At 46.8% G+C, this 21275-nt stretch overlaps 1 protein-coding gene across 5 annotated transcripts in view; it reads right to left on the bottom strand.

Moving 5' to 3' along the window:
- Positions 1-264: 264 nt before the first annotated feature.
- The window catches only part of Khc (kinesin heavy chain), a 100292-nt gene continuing 79281 nt past the window's right edge, over positions 265-21275 (bottom strand). For 2 of the 5 annotated variants that reach the window (XM_077658297.1, XM_077658295.1), the window contains 7 exons: positions 19829-19954; positions 18666-18879; positions 17687-18210; positions 10048-10184; positions 6182-6261; positions 4060-4172; positions 265-3531 (listed from right to left, as the gene is read on the bottom strand). In XM_077658297.1, the coding sequence (XP_077514423.1) occupies positions 4060-4172; positions 6182-6261; positions 10048-10184; positions 17687-18210; positions 18666-18879; positions 19829-19954 (1194 nt within the window). In that variant the 3' untranslated portion in view covers positions 265-3531. Of the gene's footprint in view, positions 3532-4059; positions 4173-6181; positions 6262-10043; positions 10185-17686; positions 18211-18665; positions 18880-19828; positions 19955-21275 lie in introns of those variants that run through there. The other 3 variants (XM_077658298.1, XM_077658296.1, XM_077658299.1) reach the window with 2 other exon arrangements.

Raw genomic sequence — 21275 nt, 5'->3', positions numbered from 1 at the left:
TTCGCACCTTTGCAGTGGCCTTTCTGTGTGTAGAATGGTCTCGCACACACTTCATATGCCTGCCAATACAAAGGAGACGCGGTGCGCTGTGGAGTGATGAAGGTTGACAGCCGAGTCACCACATATCCTGATGCTCAATCTTGCTGTAAAAATGTAATAACCAAACATACAGAACGACAATGTTTGAAAATGACATCTACCTAGAAGGCTGCAACAGCCATGCTTGTCTGTGACAGGCTTTAAATAAGACAAGGACCGGACAGGTTACCACCAGAAAACAAAACTTTTATTAAGCCACATACAGTACGGTACAATGTTTTTTTTTCCATAAATTACTTTAACGCTTGACTTCCCATGGACACATTGCAAAAAAAAATAAAGGATAAGACAAAAGGTGGTTTAGGTGCGGACACAATCCCGCCTGCAAGAACCATTACAAGCAAACCGCCCCACAAAAGCCCAAAGTGTGTGTGTGTGTGTATGCTGCATGCACTAATTGCACTAGCCCACCATGATGCTGCGCAAACCGCCAATAATGAGCCTACACTGTGGTTTCTGAAGACGGCAATCCCACCTTTTCCATCATGCACCGGATGAAGTGCTATTTGTGGGCAAAAGTAAAGCAAGGCCACGCAGCTTGAAAGAGCAACGAGGCAACAATAAGCCCAGAGGATATATCCCCAGGAAGAGAACAGAAGCTTGCACTGTGAAGGCTACAGTTCCCCTCGCGGCTGAGAACGAAGCCCGCGCATAGATTGTGTACACATCTTTTTTTGTTTGTTTGTATGTTTCTTAAGCTGTAGTGCATTCCATCGAAACAATAAAAAATAGTACAGCTATTCAACTCTATTATTATAACAACCGCCTCAAAACACACGGTATATAAATAATTGTTATGAGCTACAAAATAGGAAGAAGGGAAAATATCAGGAGGGGTCATCACTATTGCAGGCTGCTGTTCACAGCCATTTAAAGGTCAGTTGTACCCACCCCTCCTCCCTACCATGCCAAGCTAACAGTAGCTAAAAGCAAGAGGTGTATATATATAAACAAAGAAAAAAAAACAACGGAAGACCACGCATCAAGCTCAAAGCAATCACAACAAAGGACTCGATGCATACTTTCCAGGCGTTGGGTGGACAACGAAGACTACCAAACTTTTTTTTTTTTGGTCCAGACAGCAACATAAAATGCACACCAAGAAAGTCTGAAAAAGGAGAAGAAGAAAAAAAATAGACAAGTACTGGGGGCTCCCGAGGACGTATCACACCAATGCTCTCTCTCTCTCTCGTACAACGGCATTCATACCCCAGATTCAAGGTTTCCACGCCACAGTCTACGTCTGTCTGTCAGTCTGTGTATTGTTGTATGTCCACATGTGTGTTGAGTGCACGTGTCTGTTGTGCGCAGCATGTGTTGGTCATCACCATGAGAAAGGCACAACAAACCTCAAGGACGTCACCTGCAGCACTGCTTCAAAAATATATAGTACGCAACTCTCCCATTTCCCTCCTTTCCATTCCTGTTGAGGGGAAGGACCGTGGGGTTCGGGAGGGCCCAACACACAAGCCCCAAAAGAAACACTGCAGACAGACACTGCACTGAGGAGGATTAATGACAGACACAAGAGGATGGACGGGCACCTAGCTAAAGATCTGCAGAACAAGAATTTGCACCTGCACCATTGGAAGCAGGCAAACACAAGTGAGTTGCAAATCGGCCACATTACGAAGCCTTTCATAGACAGAGAGACTGAATTCACTGAGAGCCAGCTTGCTCATGTGACATCAGGCATGAGCATTCCTTTAGGCAATTTATGTACAAGCCGTGGGAATGGGGGCCATGTCAGAGAGAGAACGGTGGGAAGGTTAAAAAAAATAAAAAAATAAAGAGGCAAAGAGAGAAAGAGAGTCTCTGCTTCACGAGGAGCAGGTTTGATCTCTTCAACGAGGCCGACGCCACACTTGTTCGGTAGCATCTGCAGGGTGCAGATGATTGCCTGTGTACCACAACAGTGGGCGCTCCCTCGAACAAAATCAAAACCCGGGAGTGAAAAGTAGTGAAGGGAACAAAAAAACAAGGGAAAAAGACATTTCCCAAGAAATGTAGGCAAACAGTGAAATGGGTGTCTGAGCACAGTCACAGTGGACACAAAGAATATAAAGGAGACATGCACGCAACAGACCAGATGCCACATTAGTATGGTTTCATAGTCACTTTGACGTTCCGTCAACACCGGCACATACAGGCGCCAACCAGGCATAACAAGCGCGACGCTCACAGCCGACCCGCCTACCATCACACCTGTGTGCGAAAGTGCAGGCCATAAAATTTGAACCGAACATGTACATGAGCAATGAAAAGGAAAACCCATACTCCAGTGCCATTAGCTTTATACAACATGCCTCAATGCTGTTGGAAGAAACGCACCCGCATCAATTCATAGCACCTGCCCACACAGCTTGCGTTGTACTCCAGATGTGTAGCTTCGAACAGAAAACCCCAGACTTTTTCTTTACACACCCGCACGTTGCAACCATACAGCATTTCATCAAATAACATGCAAGTGTCGCTCTTGCAACATTGGTACACAATAGGCAATTAACAAATACAGAAGGCAACCAAGTAAAAGACACAATGAGGAGAAAGGCAGGGCACTATACCGTGCGATGGACTTAAACGCCTCCCCAAGCTGTGCGAGTACATTACATCGTAAAAACAAACCACTGCCTTCAAAGCCCCAAAATTTTTTTTGCTTTTTTTTTACTCGCTGGGTATGCAAGGTGTAAACGAAAGCAAAAGTGAGGATTCTTGTTAGAAATAACACCCTGGAACAATATCTTCATTAGAAGCAGCAAGCTGCAGGAACTTTTACAAAGAAACGCTAAAGATGAATACAGGGCCAGTTCCTACCGCATTTCGACAAAGCAACGAGCCAGCTAAACTAAAAATGCACGTGCGCTGAGCAACATTTTGGTGCAGAGTCTTGACAGTTATCACCAGTCTGATAGGGAGACACAAGAGTGAGCTTAGGACTGAGAAAGTGAGGGGGAGGGGGGGGGGGGGAAGAGGGGGAGAGCAGACCAGAAAGCAGTTTGATCCTCTAAAGCAACTTTTTTTTTTTTTCACTGCTGCCATCTTTGGAAAGAAGCTGCATGCCATTTGCTGCACTAAAAACTGCTGTCTGCTGCTGCTGTTGCTGGTATCTGGAAGGACACAGTACGCACAAAGGAGGTCCCAGAGGACTGAAACACGAAGGCAAGATGGAAGGGTGGCGTAAAGTAAAAACAGAAATAAAAAATTACAAAGGAAGCACTGGAGGGAAGAAGTGTGGGTAAACCCTGAAGGAACACGTTGCGAGTCCCATGCCTGCAGGCACGTGACACCAAACAAGCAAGGCCCAGCGTCTCTCTCTCTCTTCTTCCTTCCTCTTCCTCCTCCTCTTGCCTTCCTTCTCTCCTCGGCCTCTTGCGAGTGCTAGCAGCTGCAGTTGCGTGCACTTTGCGGCTGTGTGTTGTGTGTGTCCATGATCTGGGCAAGAAAAAGAGGTGGGGATTGGCAGGAGAAAGTTGGATCGAGCGGCCAATTCCTGACTGAATTTGGCAAACAAATGCTAGGGTCTAGCCCAAAACGATGCTTCGGGCAGAGATGGAATGGTTGGCGTAAGCAACACCCATCAAGAAATGGGTAACATTTTAATTTTTGTGTTGTGTCTAATATGTGTCACAAAGATGGCTTGCAACCTGCCATGCACGCAAGGCAGGCGTTCAACAATGGCGACACCTAAAATATCCTCAGTGAAAAAAAAAAAGAAAGAAAGAAAGAAGAGAGAAAGTCAGAAGGTGGAGCATGACTGAAATGAGCATGAAGCTCCATGTAGCAAGGTCGTCTTCCGTTAACTGATGCATGGAACACTGCCCAAACTGAGTGACTCTGGCATAAAATTGTGGGGGCAAGTGTAATTTTCCCACATAATTTCTCGCTTGGAAGCAGGGAGATTATCTTGACCACGACCCCTGACTGGCTTATGAACCTGAGGCACATAGCAAACATACTCACCTAAGCCTTTTCCACGGCTGCATTGGGAGGTTGGTAGACCATGCCACCACCGCGGATGGCAGCTCCCACGGGAGCGTGGGGAGCGTGGGGCTGGCCGGCTCGGATTGGCTTGGCTGTGCAAAGAACATAGCAAAACAACAATTAATATAATCAGCTGCAAACAAAAAACCAACAGTGTGTTTATAATGAGGCCCTTCACATGAGCTGTGAAGGCACTGCACAAAAGAGAGCCCGTCGCAAGGCTTGGTCTGCCAATGAATGAACTGAACAAGAACAGCACAGTAAGAGGGAATGGCATAAATGCGCTGCAATAATAATTTAGTCCATCAGGACTCTATTGAAAGCTGGCACAGGAGCATCCAATATCAGTCAACAGTCCTCTACCACCGGTCATCATAATTTCTAACTCTCTAAGCTTACCGATTCTACTCGTTCCGTGAGAATACAGAGCTGCTGCATTTTAAAGCATTAGTTGTTGTTGGCTCTTTCTCCTATTTTACGGCATCGTCAGCAAGTACTAGTTTGCATCGCTGCACAAACAGGGCGCCACAAAACCGTACTGCGGCGCACGGCTCCACAAAACTAAGCTGCATAGGGTGCCTCGATGCAGCGCTCCTGGAGAGGAATGTTGCGTAGAGGCACCCTAGAGCCATGACTTAGGGTGCCAGTGCTAGTTTGCATCCCTGCAGGACCAATATTAGCATATCAGCCTGATGCAAATTTTGTCACTCCAAAGTTCTGTTCTATACCCGAGGGTGCTTCTTTGCAACATCACCATGTGTGCCTACTGTACAGGTTGAAAACCTTCCATGAACCAAATTTTGCATGCAGCTCTAAAGACCAGAGGGTCTGTAGGCCTAAAGAACATCACAAATGAGAGTACACACATTTAGGCTATTGTTACCACCTGGGAGTAGCGAAGACAATTGGAGGAGATAGGAGGGGGGGGGGGCTCTGCTGACACACACCAACAAGGATTTTTCCACTGGAGCCTTTTACACAATTAAAAACAGCTCTTTGATGAAATAATGGCTTGCATGCCTCTTTACCAAAAGTGTAAAAGCAGTTGCCAGTCACTTTTGGCGTCTGCACAGCAACTACTGGCTTTGCAATTTTCATAAATGCAATTCCACTTTCACTGAAAACTCGTCTGCTGCCTTTTCCCTTTGGCATTTACTGTATGAAAGTAGTTACTGTAGTATCCTACATTGTGTCCATGTAGCAGAGCATCAGAGTGCTCTCTCACATAACATGGGTCAATGCTCAGCAACGATTATGCTTTAATAAATGTCAAAGTATCAAAGGGCAGTTTGGCATGCAAAAGCTTGATGGTTAACTGACATTTGTGGCCTTCAATTGCTTAGCAGAATGCCACGCATACAGACCCTGTTACAGTCCAGTTCAAAGCACCAAGGAATGCTCGATCCAAAGATTCCTTTTTTCCTCATGACTTAGATATATGGACCAGCTACTTGCATTACTTTCTAGCTAAAGCAGATACAGGTACTGACACGCACAAAAAAACGTAGCAATCAGAGTGAGGACGTCAGCAGACATACGCATATTGTGCAAAAAACACGTGATGTAGTTCTGCTCAAAGACAGCCTGATGACTTATGCAAAGTGCACTGGCTACAAACCGCAGGGAAAAAATTAGCAGAGAATTTAGCATGGCTAGGTGCGGAATATTGTGAAGTAGCACTATTTATGGTGGGCACTCAAGGTCCTTACGTGCTGTGAATGTGAAAGCATCCTTTGGTCTAAAGGCCTTTACCTGGAAGGCATTTCACCTTAAGGCCTTTACTGCAAAGATGTTTACCTTGAAGGCCTTCACCCAGTTGTACCTTTCACCCCAGGCCTGCCAGGTAGGTGTACACTGGCAGGTGGGCCGCCTGGCACAAAGCAGGCTTCAGGAACGTATGTATGTAAGCCCGAAATCGGAAAATACACCTAAGTAGTGCTACCACACTAGAAAAACCAAGAAAATGCTGCATCAGATTTCATCAAGACGCAGGTGTGACTGTGCACTACAGTCAGCATATCATGAATAAATAGTCCAATTTCACAGGAAAGCACAACACAACGCAGCATCACAGGGACACAACAAATTCAGTTTCACCCACCTATCTGTGCCATGTGAGTCCTCCTTGCGAGGTTCTTCTGCCTGACAGCCTCCTTGATGCGATCCACCTCATACTGGTAGCTGAAACATTCACACACCCACATTTAGCAACAGTGGGAGTTGATTGTCCAGGCTCAAGGCCACACAAGGGTTGTTGCATGGATTTGGACAGGATGGTGGAGCTCTAGAGCTGACCTAGTCATTTTTCATTGTTGGAAACAGTTTTTTCAAGCAAAACTTAGCTCAGTGCCCAAGGCAGCATTTCAGCATTCCTATTCATATCCAGAACAAAATTAGGCTACATGTAAAGGTATGTGATCACAGTAAAATTTTCAAAAGGCATATATCTGCACGAACATAGAACAACAATTCATGCACAGGAGAGGGGAGAGATTTACAGTGAGCACGGCTGAAATACGCTTTAAAAATGCACTTTTATCAGCAGTATGCATCTTGCTGCGACAATTTTTGAGAGTAGAGTCAGAGTCCTGAATTTTGGACCTTCAATTTACCAGATGCGCTTTATAATTAAAATCTCTTCGCAGCACCACCATATGTTCCATAAAACCATTGTATAACAGTTACTGAGCAAATCATTGCTAAATTTTTAATATCTCAAATGTGCTCATCATAGTGCCACCTCCGATTGCCAAGATGCCATTACGTTTGCACGGTGGAACCTCATTAATTTGATTTTCATGGCATTAAAAAATTGGTCCAAGTAATGCTGGGGTCAGGCTGAAAGGGCGCCCCTATAAATCGTGGGACTGAGTCTCTATAAGTTGCTATACACCAGAACTTCGCTGATACGAGTTTTAAAAAATGCAGAAAAAAAATGCGTTATCTAGGAAAACATATGGTACTATCCACACCAACTAATTTTGAAAAATGTAAACATTAGCATTTACTGGCAGAAGATCTATCAACAGCTTGTTTTCTAGCGCTCGCATAATTTGGTCCACATTTGCGTTCTTCACTGCACAGAAGAAAAACTTCCCAAAACATTCACTCCGTGGACGGCAATGGCGAAAGTAGCCGGAATCTCCTCTTTGCTGTTTTTGGATGCTTCGTCCCCTTTCACCCATGCATTTCGAGAAAGGCACTGTGGCGGCCCACTCTGACTGCTGCAGTGTTATTGCTCATGTTGTGTTTTCCAGGCCACGCCCGCTCACGTGTAAGTGCACCGTTGTAGTTCTCACACACTTTGCACCCTTGCCTTTAGGCACTGGGAATTCCTCTCCACATTGTGTCTCCATGAGAACGTCGGACTTGTATTATACCCCTGTCACACTGCCAGTTTCAATCACCCTCGAGTCGAGGGTCTTCGAGATTCTCAATCGCTATCGAACTCGCCGCTGCTACACGGCAAATCTCGATGGCCATTGAAATGGTTCTCGTGTCTTACGCCACGGATGTGTGGCGCCACAATCGCTACTTTGGATTTTGCAAAAATAACAAAATATTTGATAAATGTATACTAAATGCTGAAATACACGCATACGCGAAAGTCGTTCAAAACCCTTTTAATTGCACGTATGCGACGGGCATATGCAGACACTGCTGTAGCCACTCTAATACAAGACGAGCCAAAACCAAGCCAGTCCAACTGCGTCGGAGAGCTGCTTCGTCAGGCTTAAGACCTGGAAAATCGCCTTGATATCTGGAAAACAAGAGCTATTTGTCTCTTGAATCTTTACGTGAGGGTAAGAATGCGCAAATCGAAGGCGAATACAACAGCTTAGAACACGATATTGCTTTGAGGGATTAGCGACGAAGCTGTTATCACTGTGAAGCGGGCGGGCAGGGTGCCGCCATGTTGTCAACGTTAAGTACGCAAGCAACGCAAAATTAATGCGCTTAATGCGCTTAAAACCAGACTAACATAATTTAAAAATAATTTTACAGACTGCTTGCATTAAATTTTATGCGAATAATGTTTGTTCATGTTTTTGCACCGTGAATGTGTCGTGTACGAAAGTGCGCTTGGCGCCGCTCAAAGCAACGCTAGCAACCTTGGGCAGCGCTCGAAGGCCCTCGAAATCTCAATGGAGTTCTGCGCTACTGCGTTGACTCGATAGGCTATTGACTCGATCGCCATTGAAACTGCCCGTGTGGCAGCGCTCGATTGCCTTCGAGTCGATCGACTATCGGTTCGAGGGCCCTCGAAATGCCCGTGTGACAGGGGTATTATATTAATGCGGCGTTTTTTTTGTACTTCGCCCCTTCACACCTAGGCACTGCAGAGGAGCCACCACAACAGGTGACTGCAGCTTCATTTTAGCTTTTCATGTTGCATACTCTTAGCATCGGCCCACTCATACGTTTGCACATTTGCGGTTGTTTGCTAAATGTATTATACAACCAGAATTTGTCAATATTTTGAACCTGGTAGCCAAACACTTCGCCCCCACTGCTCTGACACTTTGTGAAAAGCCACCCTGGCAGCTGACTGCCATTGGTCTATTAATGTCGCGCTCCACCAGGTGACCAAGTTCAGACCACTCTTATGTTCGCGCATGTTTGCGCCCACTAAACGCATCATACGATCACAAATGACTAACTTTTTTGAGTGGACTTACTGGGAATTCACACAGTAAAACCTCGTTATAGAGAACAGGTGAAAAATCGTATAATAGTACAATACAGCTGAAATGCGCAATATAATATTTCGTCAGGATTGCATGCAGTGGTGGCGCGAGTTTAGTCGCTGATTGGACGGCAACTAAGATGATTGGAGAGGCCTTCTCCCAGGTCTCAGCGACGTTTCGAAGGTGCTTGTTGGCGATTCCGGAGGCCGAAAAAAAATCAAACGACAGGCTGGCTTCACCGTGTAGCATCTCAAGCACGCAATGGCGACATGTCGGGTGCCAGCTAGAGTGGCTTCCCCGCAGCACAGCCATGTAGCGTAGAAAGTGGTACGTCAGAGCAAAAGCTATCGTCGTTTTCACCACCTCCGTGGCAGCTAATGTGAGCGCAGGATGGTTCCTGCATGCCTACAACCATCCACATCGCTGCTTCCAGGACGCTGTTCCATTGGCAGGTGTGAGAGGCGTGAACGCATGCTTACTGCCGGACTACAACCCTACACGCCGCTGTATCTCTCGTGCCGCTGTTCGTGAGTGCAAGATAAAAGCGCGAACCTTGGCGCGGGCGCCTGCCGCACCACTACCAGTCACTTGTGTAGTGCGGCGAAGCCTGTTACCTGCCATCTGAACAAGTACCACTTGGCACTGGGGAGTTTGATATATCTGCTTCATGGCCAACTGCATTCATTATATAAAGTAAAAATTTCATGAGTTCGTTTAAAATCTTTATGAATAGTTCGATATATCCAATAATCCGTAATACATGTGTTCGTTGTATCGAGGTTTGACTGTATTATCCAGAAAAGTATTAAAGGAATAAAATCAATAACTTTATGGGACATTTTTACTGCTCACAATTTTGAATATATGAACCAAAAATCATGTGAACCAGGAACATAGCAATGAGGTTTTACTGTATTACTACCCAGAAATTTAAGAACTATCAACCATTAAATAGGTACTTTCAGTATGCATCATAACTCTGATTACATGAATCAACTCGACTAGGTCCTAACACATCGCCATTTAAAGCACGATAAACCTATTTGTGACCAAAATCATTAACTGCAGAGGAAAAATTATTTTAGCCGTGACAACAACTAACTAGTGCAATATATTAATGCAAATAAAGGAACCAACTCATCCCATAGTTCTACCCAACAGAAAGCCAACAAAGGTGCTTACGACTAATTATTGTCTGTACTGCTGGCGAGCAGAGTGGGTAAACAAGAGTGGTGGACTGAGACGTGTGGTGTAAAAGGGAATGACGACACAAACTCACCGCTTTCTGTCGCGCATGGCACTTTCCTTCGCTTCTTTCAGAGCACTCTCCAGAGCCTTCACTCGCTCCATGGTTGCTCGCAAGCGCTTTTCCAGCTTAGGCAGTTCACAGCGCAAGTCAGCGTTGTCACGCACCAACTGTACCAACACAAGACAAGAGGCAAAAAAGAAGTTAGGGTTACATCTGTACAGGTTCCCACATGATTGTCGCCTGATCTCAAAAGTTAGGTACTAGTTAGAAAGCAAGTCATCCCCTTAATCTCACAGTAATCATGGTTTGGTTTGCTTTATAGGGTTTAACGTACGTCCAAAGAGACTCTGGCTATGAGGGACACCGTAGCGGAGGGCCCCCCGGAAAATTTTGACCACCAAGGGCTCTTAAACATGCACTGACATCGCACAGTACATAGGTCTCTAGCATTTCACCTCCGTTGAAATGGGACCGCCGCGGCCAGTATCGAACCTGTGTCTTTCGGGTCAGCAGCCGAGCACCATCACCAGTGAGCCACACAGCCATCGCAGAACCTTTGCTCTGTCACTGACAGATTCACTATACTGATGCCTATGTTTAACTTTCATGTTTCAGATCTGTTTGTGAGAAGTGCACCATTTGCAACCATGTAAACCTGTCAACTGGCTGTTACAAAATACTGAAGAAACAGCAAGGAAGTCTCCAAGAGCCAGAAGTGGCGAGGAGTTGGCAAATCCCTTCCACAATGAATTAAACCAATAAAAAGAAAGTGCACCCATGCATCATTCAGGACACTGGTGGGACAGGAGCGAGTGAAACGAAAAAAATCCCTCCCAAGCAATACAGTGGAACCTCGTTAATTCGAAGTCCGTCGGACCGCGAAAAATCAACGAATTAACCGGGTTTTCGAATTATCAAAAATGGACGAAAAACGAGAAATAAACGTACAAAACGTGGCTGTATCAATACTGCGCCTTTATTTCGCCTGAAAAACGGTCACTTGAAGTAGTCATCGATGCGCGACTGCTTGGCGCGGTAGTTAGCCGCACCGTAGGCTGCGTCCTCCAGTCTGCTTACAGTGCGCAGCAATTCGCTGTTACCGCCGCTACACTCCACAAAACTGTGCACAACGTTCAGCGACTCGACGACTGCAGCTAAAGCTGGTGCTCCGGCGGGCTCAACATCGCCTTCAACTTCGCTGGAAGGCCCGTTGTCACATATTTCTCCTTCCAAGTCGGCATACGACGTTTGGGCATCAAGTTCGGCGCTCAAATAGTCCGCAAAGGTCAATCCGTTGCTCCCGTCGCCGCTTTCTTCGTCGAAGTCGGTCATGCGCGCACACAATAACTCTCCTTCATCATCCAGTGTGCAGCTGGCATCAGATGCATCCTCGGGACTGACATCTTGTTGCTTGGAAAAACCAGCGTGCATAAAGCAACGCCTGATCATATCTCCCTTCACCTGCTTCCAGGCGTACACGATTAGGCAAATGGCACCCAGTAGGTCCACGGAATATTGCTTACTGTTGTCGTAGCACAACAAGATCCTTTTAAGTAAATGGCAGCGATAAATCTTCCTCGCTTGCAGAATAACGCCTTGGTCCATAGGCTGCGACAGAGCTGTAACATTCGGCGGCAGGAAGACAAGCCTAACTGCTGTCAAGTTCTGGATGTCGGCGTGGGCTGGGCAGTTGTCAACAACAAAAACAACTTTTCGTCCCGCGGCAGCAAACTTACGGTCAAGGTGCCTCACGTACTCCTCGAACAGCGCTGCCGTCATCCAAGCCTTTTTGTTGCTTCTGTACAGCACGTCATCTTTAGGAGGAAGTCGTGCGTTCTTGAAGCACCGAGGCTTCTCCACTTTTCCTATGATCAGCAGCGGCAGTTTGTGACTGCCGGACATATTCGCACCAAACAGAATGATTATTCTGTCCTTGGGTTGTTTTTTTCCCGTGACTACCGCATCCTTTGGGGCAAACGTCTTCGTAGGCAGCATTTTGTGAAACAATGCGGCCTCGTCCATGTTTTAAACATCGTCCTCCGCGTACTGCTGAAGCAGCGGAGCCAATGTATGCCTTTTCCAATTCTCGACAACATTTGGGTCGACGCTCCCGCTTTCGCCGCACACTGTCACGAATTTGAGGTTATTGCGGTCTTTAAATCTGGACAACCAGCCGTTGCTGCACTTAAATGCTTCATGGCCCAGCCGCAGTGCAAGCTCATCGGCCTTTTCGCGCAGCAGCGTGCCGTTCACAGGCAGGTGTGCTGCATTTGCATGCTGAAGCCACTTTATCAAGGCGTCTTCAACGTCCGGATACGTAGGAAAACGAATCCTTGTCCGCTTCGTCGAATGCGTCTTCCCGTAGGCCTCGAGGATCTTCGTCTTATTTTTCAATATACAGTTGAATCCCGGTACAACGAACGCCGCTTCAACGAAATTTTCGCCACAACGAAGTAATTTGCATTCCCCGTGAAACCCCCATAGCACTTAATGTATTAAAATTTCCTCAAAAACGAAGTACTTTGCGAGCACGTGTTCGCTTCTACGAATTTTTTTTTTGCGAATTTTCGCGGGTGAGTGGCCCCTCCGTCTTGTCTTTCTTCAGAAGTTGAGTGCTGAAGAGCGACTTTCCCGTTCCCGCCGTTAATTTTTTTGCATCGCAGGCTGTTGGAGGGGGGGGGGGGGGGGGGGGGGTACGCACACTCAATCGCACATCCTCCTCGCGCACACACTAGTGTGCTTTTTTTTTTTCTCCAGATGCCCACGTGATTTTTGAAGTGACGTCACGCCCCGCTCATTGGCTCTTTGCTGAAGTTCTTCGATTGATGTAGCTCGCTGTCATGGTGCTCGCGGTTTCCTGTCAAGCACGAAAGCGCGTCATGATCACTTGCTAGCGGTGTTGGCTGGTAAGCGTTCGCGGCCTCCAAGCGAAGAGGGGCTCCTCGAAAGCGCGTGTAAAATGCGCCAGCGCACGCCATCTGCTAGCGTCTTCGGCCGCGTCCTCCGTGGCCGCGTCGTCTGCTAGGCACCGAGCGCGTTTCAGGCAGTCTGTGTGGACCGGTGGGCGGAGCCATCGGTGGGCGGAGCTTCGTGTCCTGTCGGAGAAAAAAAAAAAAAGGAAAACGCGAGAGTGCAGGAAGAAGCCCACTCCGCTTCACCATTTCTTCCTTTGTGTGTGCACCGTTTAGCGTGGTCTCGTCGCGTCTCTGCCAAATCCGCCTTGTCTCTGCTCTGCTGAATTCCTAGGATGTCGCCGCCAGCGAAGAAGCGGAAATTTCTTTCGCTAGAAGAAAAAGCGCGTATTATCGCCGAAGCAGAAAGCGGGAAGAAGAAGTCGATTATTGCGGCAGATTTTGGCATCGCGCCGAGTTCGTTATCAACGATACTCAAGAGCAAAGAAAACATCGGCAAGGCACTTGCGTCGGGCACTTCAGCTCAACACAAGAAGGTGACGCAGCCAACTTACGAAGAGCTCGATAAGACTGTCTACACCTGGTTTGTCGAAACGCGAGCCAAGAACATCCCGCTTAGCGGCAGCATTGTTCAGCAGAAGGCCCTCAATTATGCCTGTTTGCTAGGATGACTTTAAGGCCAGCACAGGTTGGCTCAATCGCTTCAAAATGAGGCACAACGTCGTCGGGAAAGTTTTGTGCGGGGAAGCAAGTTCCGCGGACACTGGCGGCGCCTCAGAATGGGTGGTGGACAACGTGGCTGATATCATGAGCGGTTACGTGCCGTCCGATATTTATAACGCGGACGAGACGGGCCTCTTTTACGAGATGCTGCCAGCGAGGACACTGGATTTTAAAGGGCAGCGTTGCCAGGGTGGCAAGCACAGCAAGAAAAGAGTGACAGTGCTGCTGTGCACGAATATGGATGGGTCGGACAGGCGTCCCCCGTTAGTTATTGGGAAAAGTGCTAAACCGCGCTGCTTCAAGGGAAACAGAAGCCTTCCCGTCAAGTACGTCGCTAACGGGCGGTCGTGGATGACCCGTGCCATATTTGCGGACTGGCTTACGGCACTTGACCGCGACATGAGCAGGCAGAACCGACAGGTTTGTTTGCTCTTGGACAATTGTTCTGCCCACCGCATCGACGACGTCAAGTTGTCAAGCGTTGAGGTGAGATTCTTCCCGCCTAACTGCACTTTGATCATTCAGCCGCTGGATCAAGGCATTATCAGAAGCGTGAAGTGTGCTTATCGGGAGAGGCTGATTCAGCGTATTCTTTTGAATATCGAGACGGGCAGGGAGACGAAGGTGGACCTCTTCATGGCTCTGCAGATTATAGCTGCTGCGTGGAACGTGACGCGGTCCACCTTGATCAACAACTGCTTCAAGCACGCCGGGTTTGTTGACCAGGAGGCGACCAGCACAGCTGCAGCCGCGGAGCATGACGCTCCATCATCGTCGACTCCGGGGATCAGTACGGCCTGGAAATCCCTCCAGGATGCAGGAAACATCCCCGGCGATATCGAGCTGGACGATTTCCTCAACGCTGATGCGGATGTGCTTGTTTACGAGGAGCTCAGTGATGAGGACATACTAATTAAAAGTGTTCGCGAGTCAGAAGAGCCGCCGTCCGAAGCTGAAGACGACTCCGCCCAGGATTCATCCGCCTTGGCAACCTCGTCGCAGGTGTTGGATGCCTTCGATCTTATCAGGAAGTTTCTGGGCTCTCACGACGACGACGTTGCGATGGCTCTCATAACAGAGTGTGAGAGTCGCGTGACGCCGCTGCTGGCAGCAAAACGCAAGCAGACAAAGCTTACGGACTTCTGGAAATGATTTTTTTTTTTTTTCGCAACGCCGCCTCTCCTCCTCCTCTTCTCTCAAAGCTCCTTTGGCAGCTTTTTTTTTTTCAACGGTCCCTCTCGGGGCCACCAATCGCGCTTCGGCAGAGCACCACCAAGTCGCCTATGCGCAGACACATGGTGCAGTCGTTTCGCGCCACGCACTTCCACGTGCGCGGCGACGTAAGAACAGTCGTATGCAACGCCAGCCCGGGATCAGCCGACTCGGGCTGTAATTTCTCGACAACGAAATTCCGCGACAGCGAAATTTTTCGTACGCCCCGCCGATTTCGTTGTGGCAGGATTCAACTGTAGTCGAAAGGGTCGATAAAGGCACCTTGTGCTTTTCCGCCAACTGCGTTTTGGAGCTCGTCCATTTTTCAGCCTCCTCAATTAGGCACACTTTCTGGCAGAGAGTCAGAGTTCTGTACTTCGGCATTTTCTTAACACCAACACCGCGCACGTGGTCAAGAACTAGCAGAGCACAGTACTCGCCTGGTCGCGGCACCGAACAATAAAGAACAACGAGCAGTGCCTGCCACAAGCGAGACAAACAACAAAAACGGAAACGGAACCAGAAAATTTTTGACCTAGTGGCACCTGCTTGTTGCTTTGTCAACTAAAGCTAGCCCCCAAAACCGGTGCAGATCACTGAGGCACAACAAAGCACCAGAAACAGGAAGTTGATTTAAAGTGCCGCCTGGCTTCCACTCCGGCAACTATACTGGCCTCAGAGACTGGCAAAATAGAAAAATCACGGAGGCCATGGCTTAAATTGACGTATTATCCGGATGAGGGCGCGCTGGCTGTTCAAATTATCCGGCAAAATTTGCATACAAACTGTTGGGACCGCCGAAAACCTTCGAATTACGCGGGATTTCGAATAAACAGAGTTCGAATTAACGAGGTTTTACTGTACTTATAAGGAGGGCACCATGTTGACTCTATGGAAATGAGCTCATTCAGGCATAGGCTAAACCTGCTTTCTGAAGCCCAATGTCTTATGGCTACCAATTCAGCAACAAAAGCGGCAGGTGTGGTTCTTGCGAAGGCTGGTACAGTATAATGCATTGCTGTGCATGATTTCATTTTTATCTTATGTGTAAAGGTTATATTTTTGGTATAAACCAAAAAAAAAGAACGCCATATTCATTTTTAAAAATTTGGTTTACACTGAGAAAGCTCAGTAACCTTGAGATGTACGCCATGGCTTGCTAGATGTTCCGCACTAGTTACTAATGGCCATAAAAGAGAATTAACGAAGTGTGGAAGCCAGAAGCATGGCGAGACAACAGGACCACTGCATTAAGCAATGCAGCTGTAAGGTTTGAGGCATTGTTCCAGAATTTTAGGCACACACTAGACACAGACCAAGAAACTCTGCCACCTCATCAAGCTTCGTCTACTACCATTAAGCACCCTCGACTCAAGCAGCAGTTACTTTGTTATGGAGTAGTTCTCACAGCATCTAAGGACACTGACACCACTTATACCCACCACCGTCAATTCAAAGACGTGCACAAGTGTCTGAAAAGTGTCATGCTCTGCCTTCTGCAGCAGTTCAGCCGAACTATCACCACCGCAGTCATCATGCCAACTAGGAGCTCCAAAACCCTCTAGTACCCTCCAGATTTCTGGGGCGGTCACTTTTTCTTCATTTCCAATCCACAGCTTGTTCTTGTGAAGCTTCTCTTGCTTTCACACTTAGTTGCGCGAGTAAAAGAGTAAGCAGTACGTCACAAGCAAAGAAATACAAGTTGCATTTATCAGAGCCAGATACTGTTGTTCCGTCATGAAGGTGACTAGACAGACAGGTCTGGTTCCACTCCCCTAAGCAAAGAAAGGGTATATGTCCATTGCTCTTCCAGTTGGTTTAGTTTTTTCAGTTTATTTGATTTCTTTTTTCTGCAACCTAGTCCTTAACATTAAAGTTCTATTTAGACTTTTGCTTTAGAGCTTGATCACTCAACTTCTACATGTTACTTTGTCTTATGGCGATAGCGTTCCATATTGCAGCCATTCCTTAAACACGGCCATACGTGCACAAGTACTGGTATAAACTTAGCCAAAAGTAACCAGGCAACTGGTTTTGCTTCTCAATCATATAGTGGGGCCCTTCTGGCAGCCCTAGGAACCAAAGGACTGGAAAGTTGAGGACAAGGATTCCTTTGCCCTAAAAAAATTTAGAGCTTAAGGAGTGTTTTAAGTTCTTCACTACACGGCTAAGAAACCAACCCCGTTGCCTGCTTACTTTTGAAAAAGACAGTACATCAATTCTCTTGCTAGCAAACAAGCCAAGGTAAACTATACATGCACTTGGAATGCTCAGGGGTGCCACCTATATCATAGAACAATTAAAAAAAAAAGAAGCAATTCGTTTACGGAAAATGATACCCCCCTCACCTCCCCTCTAAAATGCATTCTGAATAAACACTAAAAAAATTCTGCCAAATTTCCCAAAAATTACCGAGAAGTCAAACACCTACTCATGTAAGCCTGTTATACGGGCCTTGGCAATTAATTTTAATTCCTTTTTAATAAGTGCCACCATAGTAAAACAAACCTTCTCATGTAATCATTATGGTTTTCACCTCTGCACACAATTGCATCAAACAGAACAGACAACGAGGGCTAGCACAGGGAGCTAATCATAGCCTCACAGAGCAGAATGATAAAGAACCCTCAGCTTAAATCAGCAATGCAAGAAATGCTGCAACAGTGTACAGGAGTGTTAACATCATCAGCTTTCACTAACACAAGTCCATCACAAGGACTGATGCCATGTACGACGCAGGAAAGACTGAACGCATTTGATGTCAACAAAATCTGCTGAATCTGTCACCCTGCTATGATAAGATGCCAAGAAGCCACACAGACCTGCTTGTGGACCTTGGTAAGCTGGTCCAGGTTGTTCTCGAGGAAGGCAATCTTCTGCTTCTGGGCCAGGGAGCCACCGCCGCTGGCGTCTTCGGCATCCTCCCCCTGGTTGGCCTTCTTGACACGGCTCTGCAGGTCCTGCACGAACAGCTTGCGCAGGTTGTGCAGTGTCTGCAGCTCCTTGGAGACGGTCTCCTCGAGCCCTTTGAGGTCCTGGCGCGCCTGCTCGCGACGTGCGTTGAGGAACTGCAGCTCCTGCAGCTTGTGGCTCTTCTCCTGCTCCTCCTGCTTGAGCCGGTCATACTCCTGCTGCAGCCGCTCCTGGGCCAGTGACAGCTTCTGGTTGGCGTCCTTCAGGGCGTCAATGTGGCCCATCTTGTCAGCGATCTCGTCCCGCAGTGAGCTCAGCTGCTTCTGGTGGGCATCCCGGTGCTTCTCGATCTGCTGCTCCAGGGCCTCCTTCATCTTCTCTGCCGAGTCCTTCTCCTTCTCCTTCTCCCGCGAGGCCATGATGTGCATCTCCTCTGCAGATGCAATGGACATGAACCAGAGGAGCACAAGGAGTCAAATTTGCATGCAAATGTACCCTCCATCTTGGGTGCCATGTGAGGTACACACAGTCCCCACAGAAAGCGGTGCGTGAAATGTAACAATTGCATCTGTCAGCACAGAAGTTGACAGAGTTCAGCTACTGCACATACAGAACAAAGACAGTGCTATTTAGTTACAACGGTGAACTTGCACCTTAATTTTCGCAGCAGTGATATTAATTTCATAAGGACATTAGAGATACAAGGTGTTTCATTGTATTAATGCAGCCCACTTTGAATACCACTTGCCAGTGGCCACCCTGCACAATTGATGCTGACAACACCAGCGAACCTAATTGAAAATGTGCATTCAGTGCTTGCTTAACCTTTTGTGGTCAGTTTCCAACTCCACGAGGCCACACGTTGTGAAGGGTTAGAAAAAGGCTTACCAGCTGCCTTGAGTTTGGAGCACTCCTCGTTGAGCTCATCAAGTGACTCCTCCAAGGCACGCTTCTTGTTCTCGATGTCCTTCATTGACTCCTGAAGCGACTTCATCTTAGCTTCATACTGGCTAATCAGCAGGCGGCACTCAGCGAGGTCCTTTTCATTGGACTCGATCTTCTTGTTGCAGTCTGACTGGAACGACTCCAGTTGGTGGCAACGCTGCATAGTAAACAAACAATTCAATGCATTGGTTATACTTAGGCGTTGGACTTTTCGGTTTAAACTGAAAAAAAAAAAAACCTATAAAACTTATGACGAATTCAATTTTCGAAAATCGGTTTTTACCAGGTCAGTATTGTTGGCAAGCAAGGCACAGCTAGCTGGCTGCTGAATGCTAGTTACACTAACTTAAATTTGAAAATTAACTAAGTAGAGAAGCCAGGGGCATGATGCAACAACATTGTTGAATAAGCAGCAAAGTTGTGAGGCTTCAGCTATTGTTCCGCAAGCTTACGTGCCTCTCCAGATCGGGAAGAATCATCTCCTCGCAGTCTTCTAGCTAAGCACCGTTTCTTCAATATCATCAATGGGCGTCACGAAAAAGTATGGTCTGTCTACCGCTACAATTAAGCAGCATTTCTATCGCTGCCATCAACACACAGACCACGTGATGCCCCACCTTCGCACTCAAAGCAGCTTGACAACCCAAAGACCCAAAGATAACATGCCAACCTAGCTCTCACAATAGAGTCACATTTTTTTCTACACGCACAGCTCCAGGTATTACCATTTGCACGTTAAACTAATGGCAAATAAATTGTTCAGGATGACAAAAATACAGAGATTGACTTTAAATGACTTTTTACCTCACATAACTGCTACATTAAGCTACAGAAAAAGTCAGTATTTAATTCGTAGAAAACAATATTTGCTGAAAGAAACAAAAGTAGCGTCCTGAAATAAAAACTAAAAAATCCGCCGAATTTTCAGAAAATAAAAACCAAGGTCTGACCCCTGGTTATACCATGCACATAAATGTAGCACACAAAGCCAGAAATTCTATGTCACAGCAACGTAGGAGCTGATTTAAATGGACATTTGGAAGCTTTGAATGCAGATTTTACCTGCCCAGACTAAGATCAGCAAGACGCTTCATTCAGCCCCTTACCTGAGCCAATGCCTTGACCTCGGACTTCATCTTGCTGATGTATAACCGAGCCACGGTGAACTCTTCTTCGATCTTGCCATTCACATCAGTGCCAGGCTGTGAAGAGATGATGTCAAAGATGTCATGCTAGATCCCAAGGGCAAGAAAACGACAGCAATGCACTGACAAGTAACAGCCATTGCCTGGGGCCACTTCAGAGCAAAAGTAACAGAATAACGACATGTGTACACAGAGAAGGGGAAATTGTAAACTGTACCATTAACTACATGAGTGAAGACAAGAGCAGTAAATATTAATAACAAGAACTAAAAACTACCGAATAAAATTTCAAAGGGGGATATCTTGTGGTTAGTTCAGAACTAGTCAGGTACACGAACAGCAGCTCAAATTAAATGGTGTGTATTACTCGTCATTACAGCATTGAACTGAAAAATGGCTCACAGCTCATTTTCACAGGCTGCATCCTATGATCTCGGAACATTATATGAGCCTGATGCATACAGTTTGTGCTCCAAATGTTCACAGGCCACTGACGGAGGATGCCCACAGGCAACTACCATTTTTACTAAAATGTAATGCGCGTTGTTTTACCAAATATCATCCTCGCATATGATAGAAAATTATGCAGAGACAATGACACGTTATACCCTAGTCACTCGCGTACTGGTTAATGCCTCGTATACATCGACCCTCGCCTTACGGAAACAGAAACAAGCAAAATGAAGTTGTAAAACTGCACAGGTTGATGAACGGAAGTTGCGAGTCGCAAACATGTCGTCAACTAAGACGACCGGCACAGTGCATCACGTATCGGAGCTGCAGAGGAGCAGCGAAAGATTCTCGTCACCAGGGGCAGCTCTTGTGCACAGAGTGTGAGTTCGATGCTTTGTTCCAAGAGAAGCATGATAGAATACACGAGATGTAGGGCTTTCATTTCGTTCTATTAAAGTTTGGAAGACACCCTCAACTTCCACAGCACTGCCGATGTCACAAATTAACAACTGTAATCCGTTTTGGGTGCATGCAAAGTTTGGTGTTGCTATTGCATGCGAAAAGGCGCTCTCAGTGCTTTCCTCATTATCGCTTGTGACACACCTTTCGGCGACATCGAACTTGCGTGCTGTCTTGTAATGTTTCTACAACTCCGAGAGTAAGACCACGACTCATTTAAATGCTGCACAGAACGGTCACTGATGTACGGAAGGCACGGCACACCGCCATGCAGTTGAGCAACAGGGACAGGTTTAGTTTTTAAGCACACAGTCGCTGCAGTGATGGAGCAACAAGACCCACAAAGCAGCCTTCGTGTTACAATGGTATGCCCTTTTTTTTGTCTGTTTTGTGCCCGCAAAGTTGATTATCACATTACATTCAGGTAGACACGGTACACTTTCTGAAATGGAGCCACTCTAAAATGAGCATGCTACTACTGTAGTGCAGGCAAAAC

This window comes from Amblyomma americanum, chromosome 3 (assembly GCF_052857255.1).
Source record: "Amblyomma americanum isolate KBUSLIRL-KWMA chromosome 3, ASM5285725v1, whole genome shotgun sequence".
NCBI lineage: Eukaryota > Metazoa > Arthropoda > Arachnida > Ixodida > Ixodidae > Amblyomma > Amblyomma americanum.
This window is presented reverse-complemented; position numbering and strand designations above follow the sequence as displayed.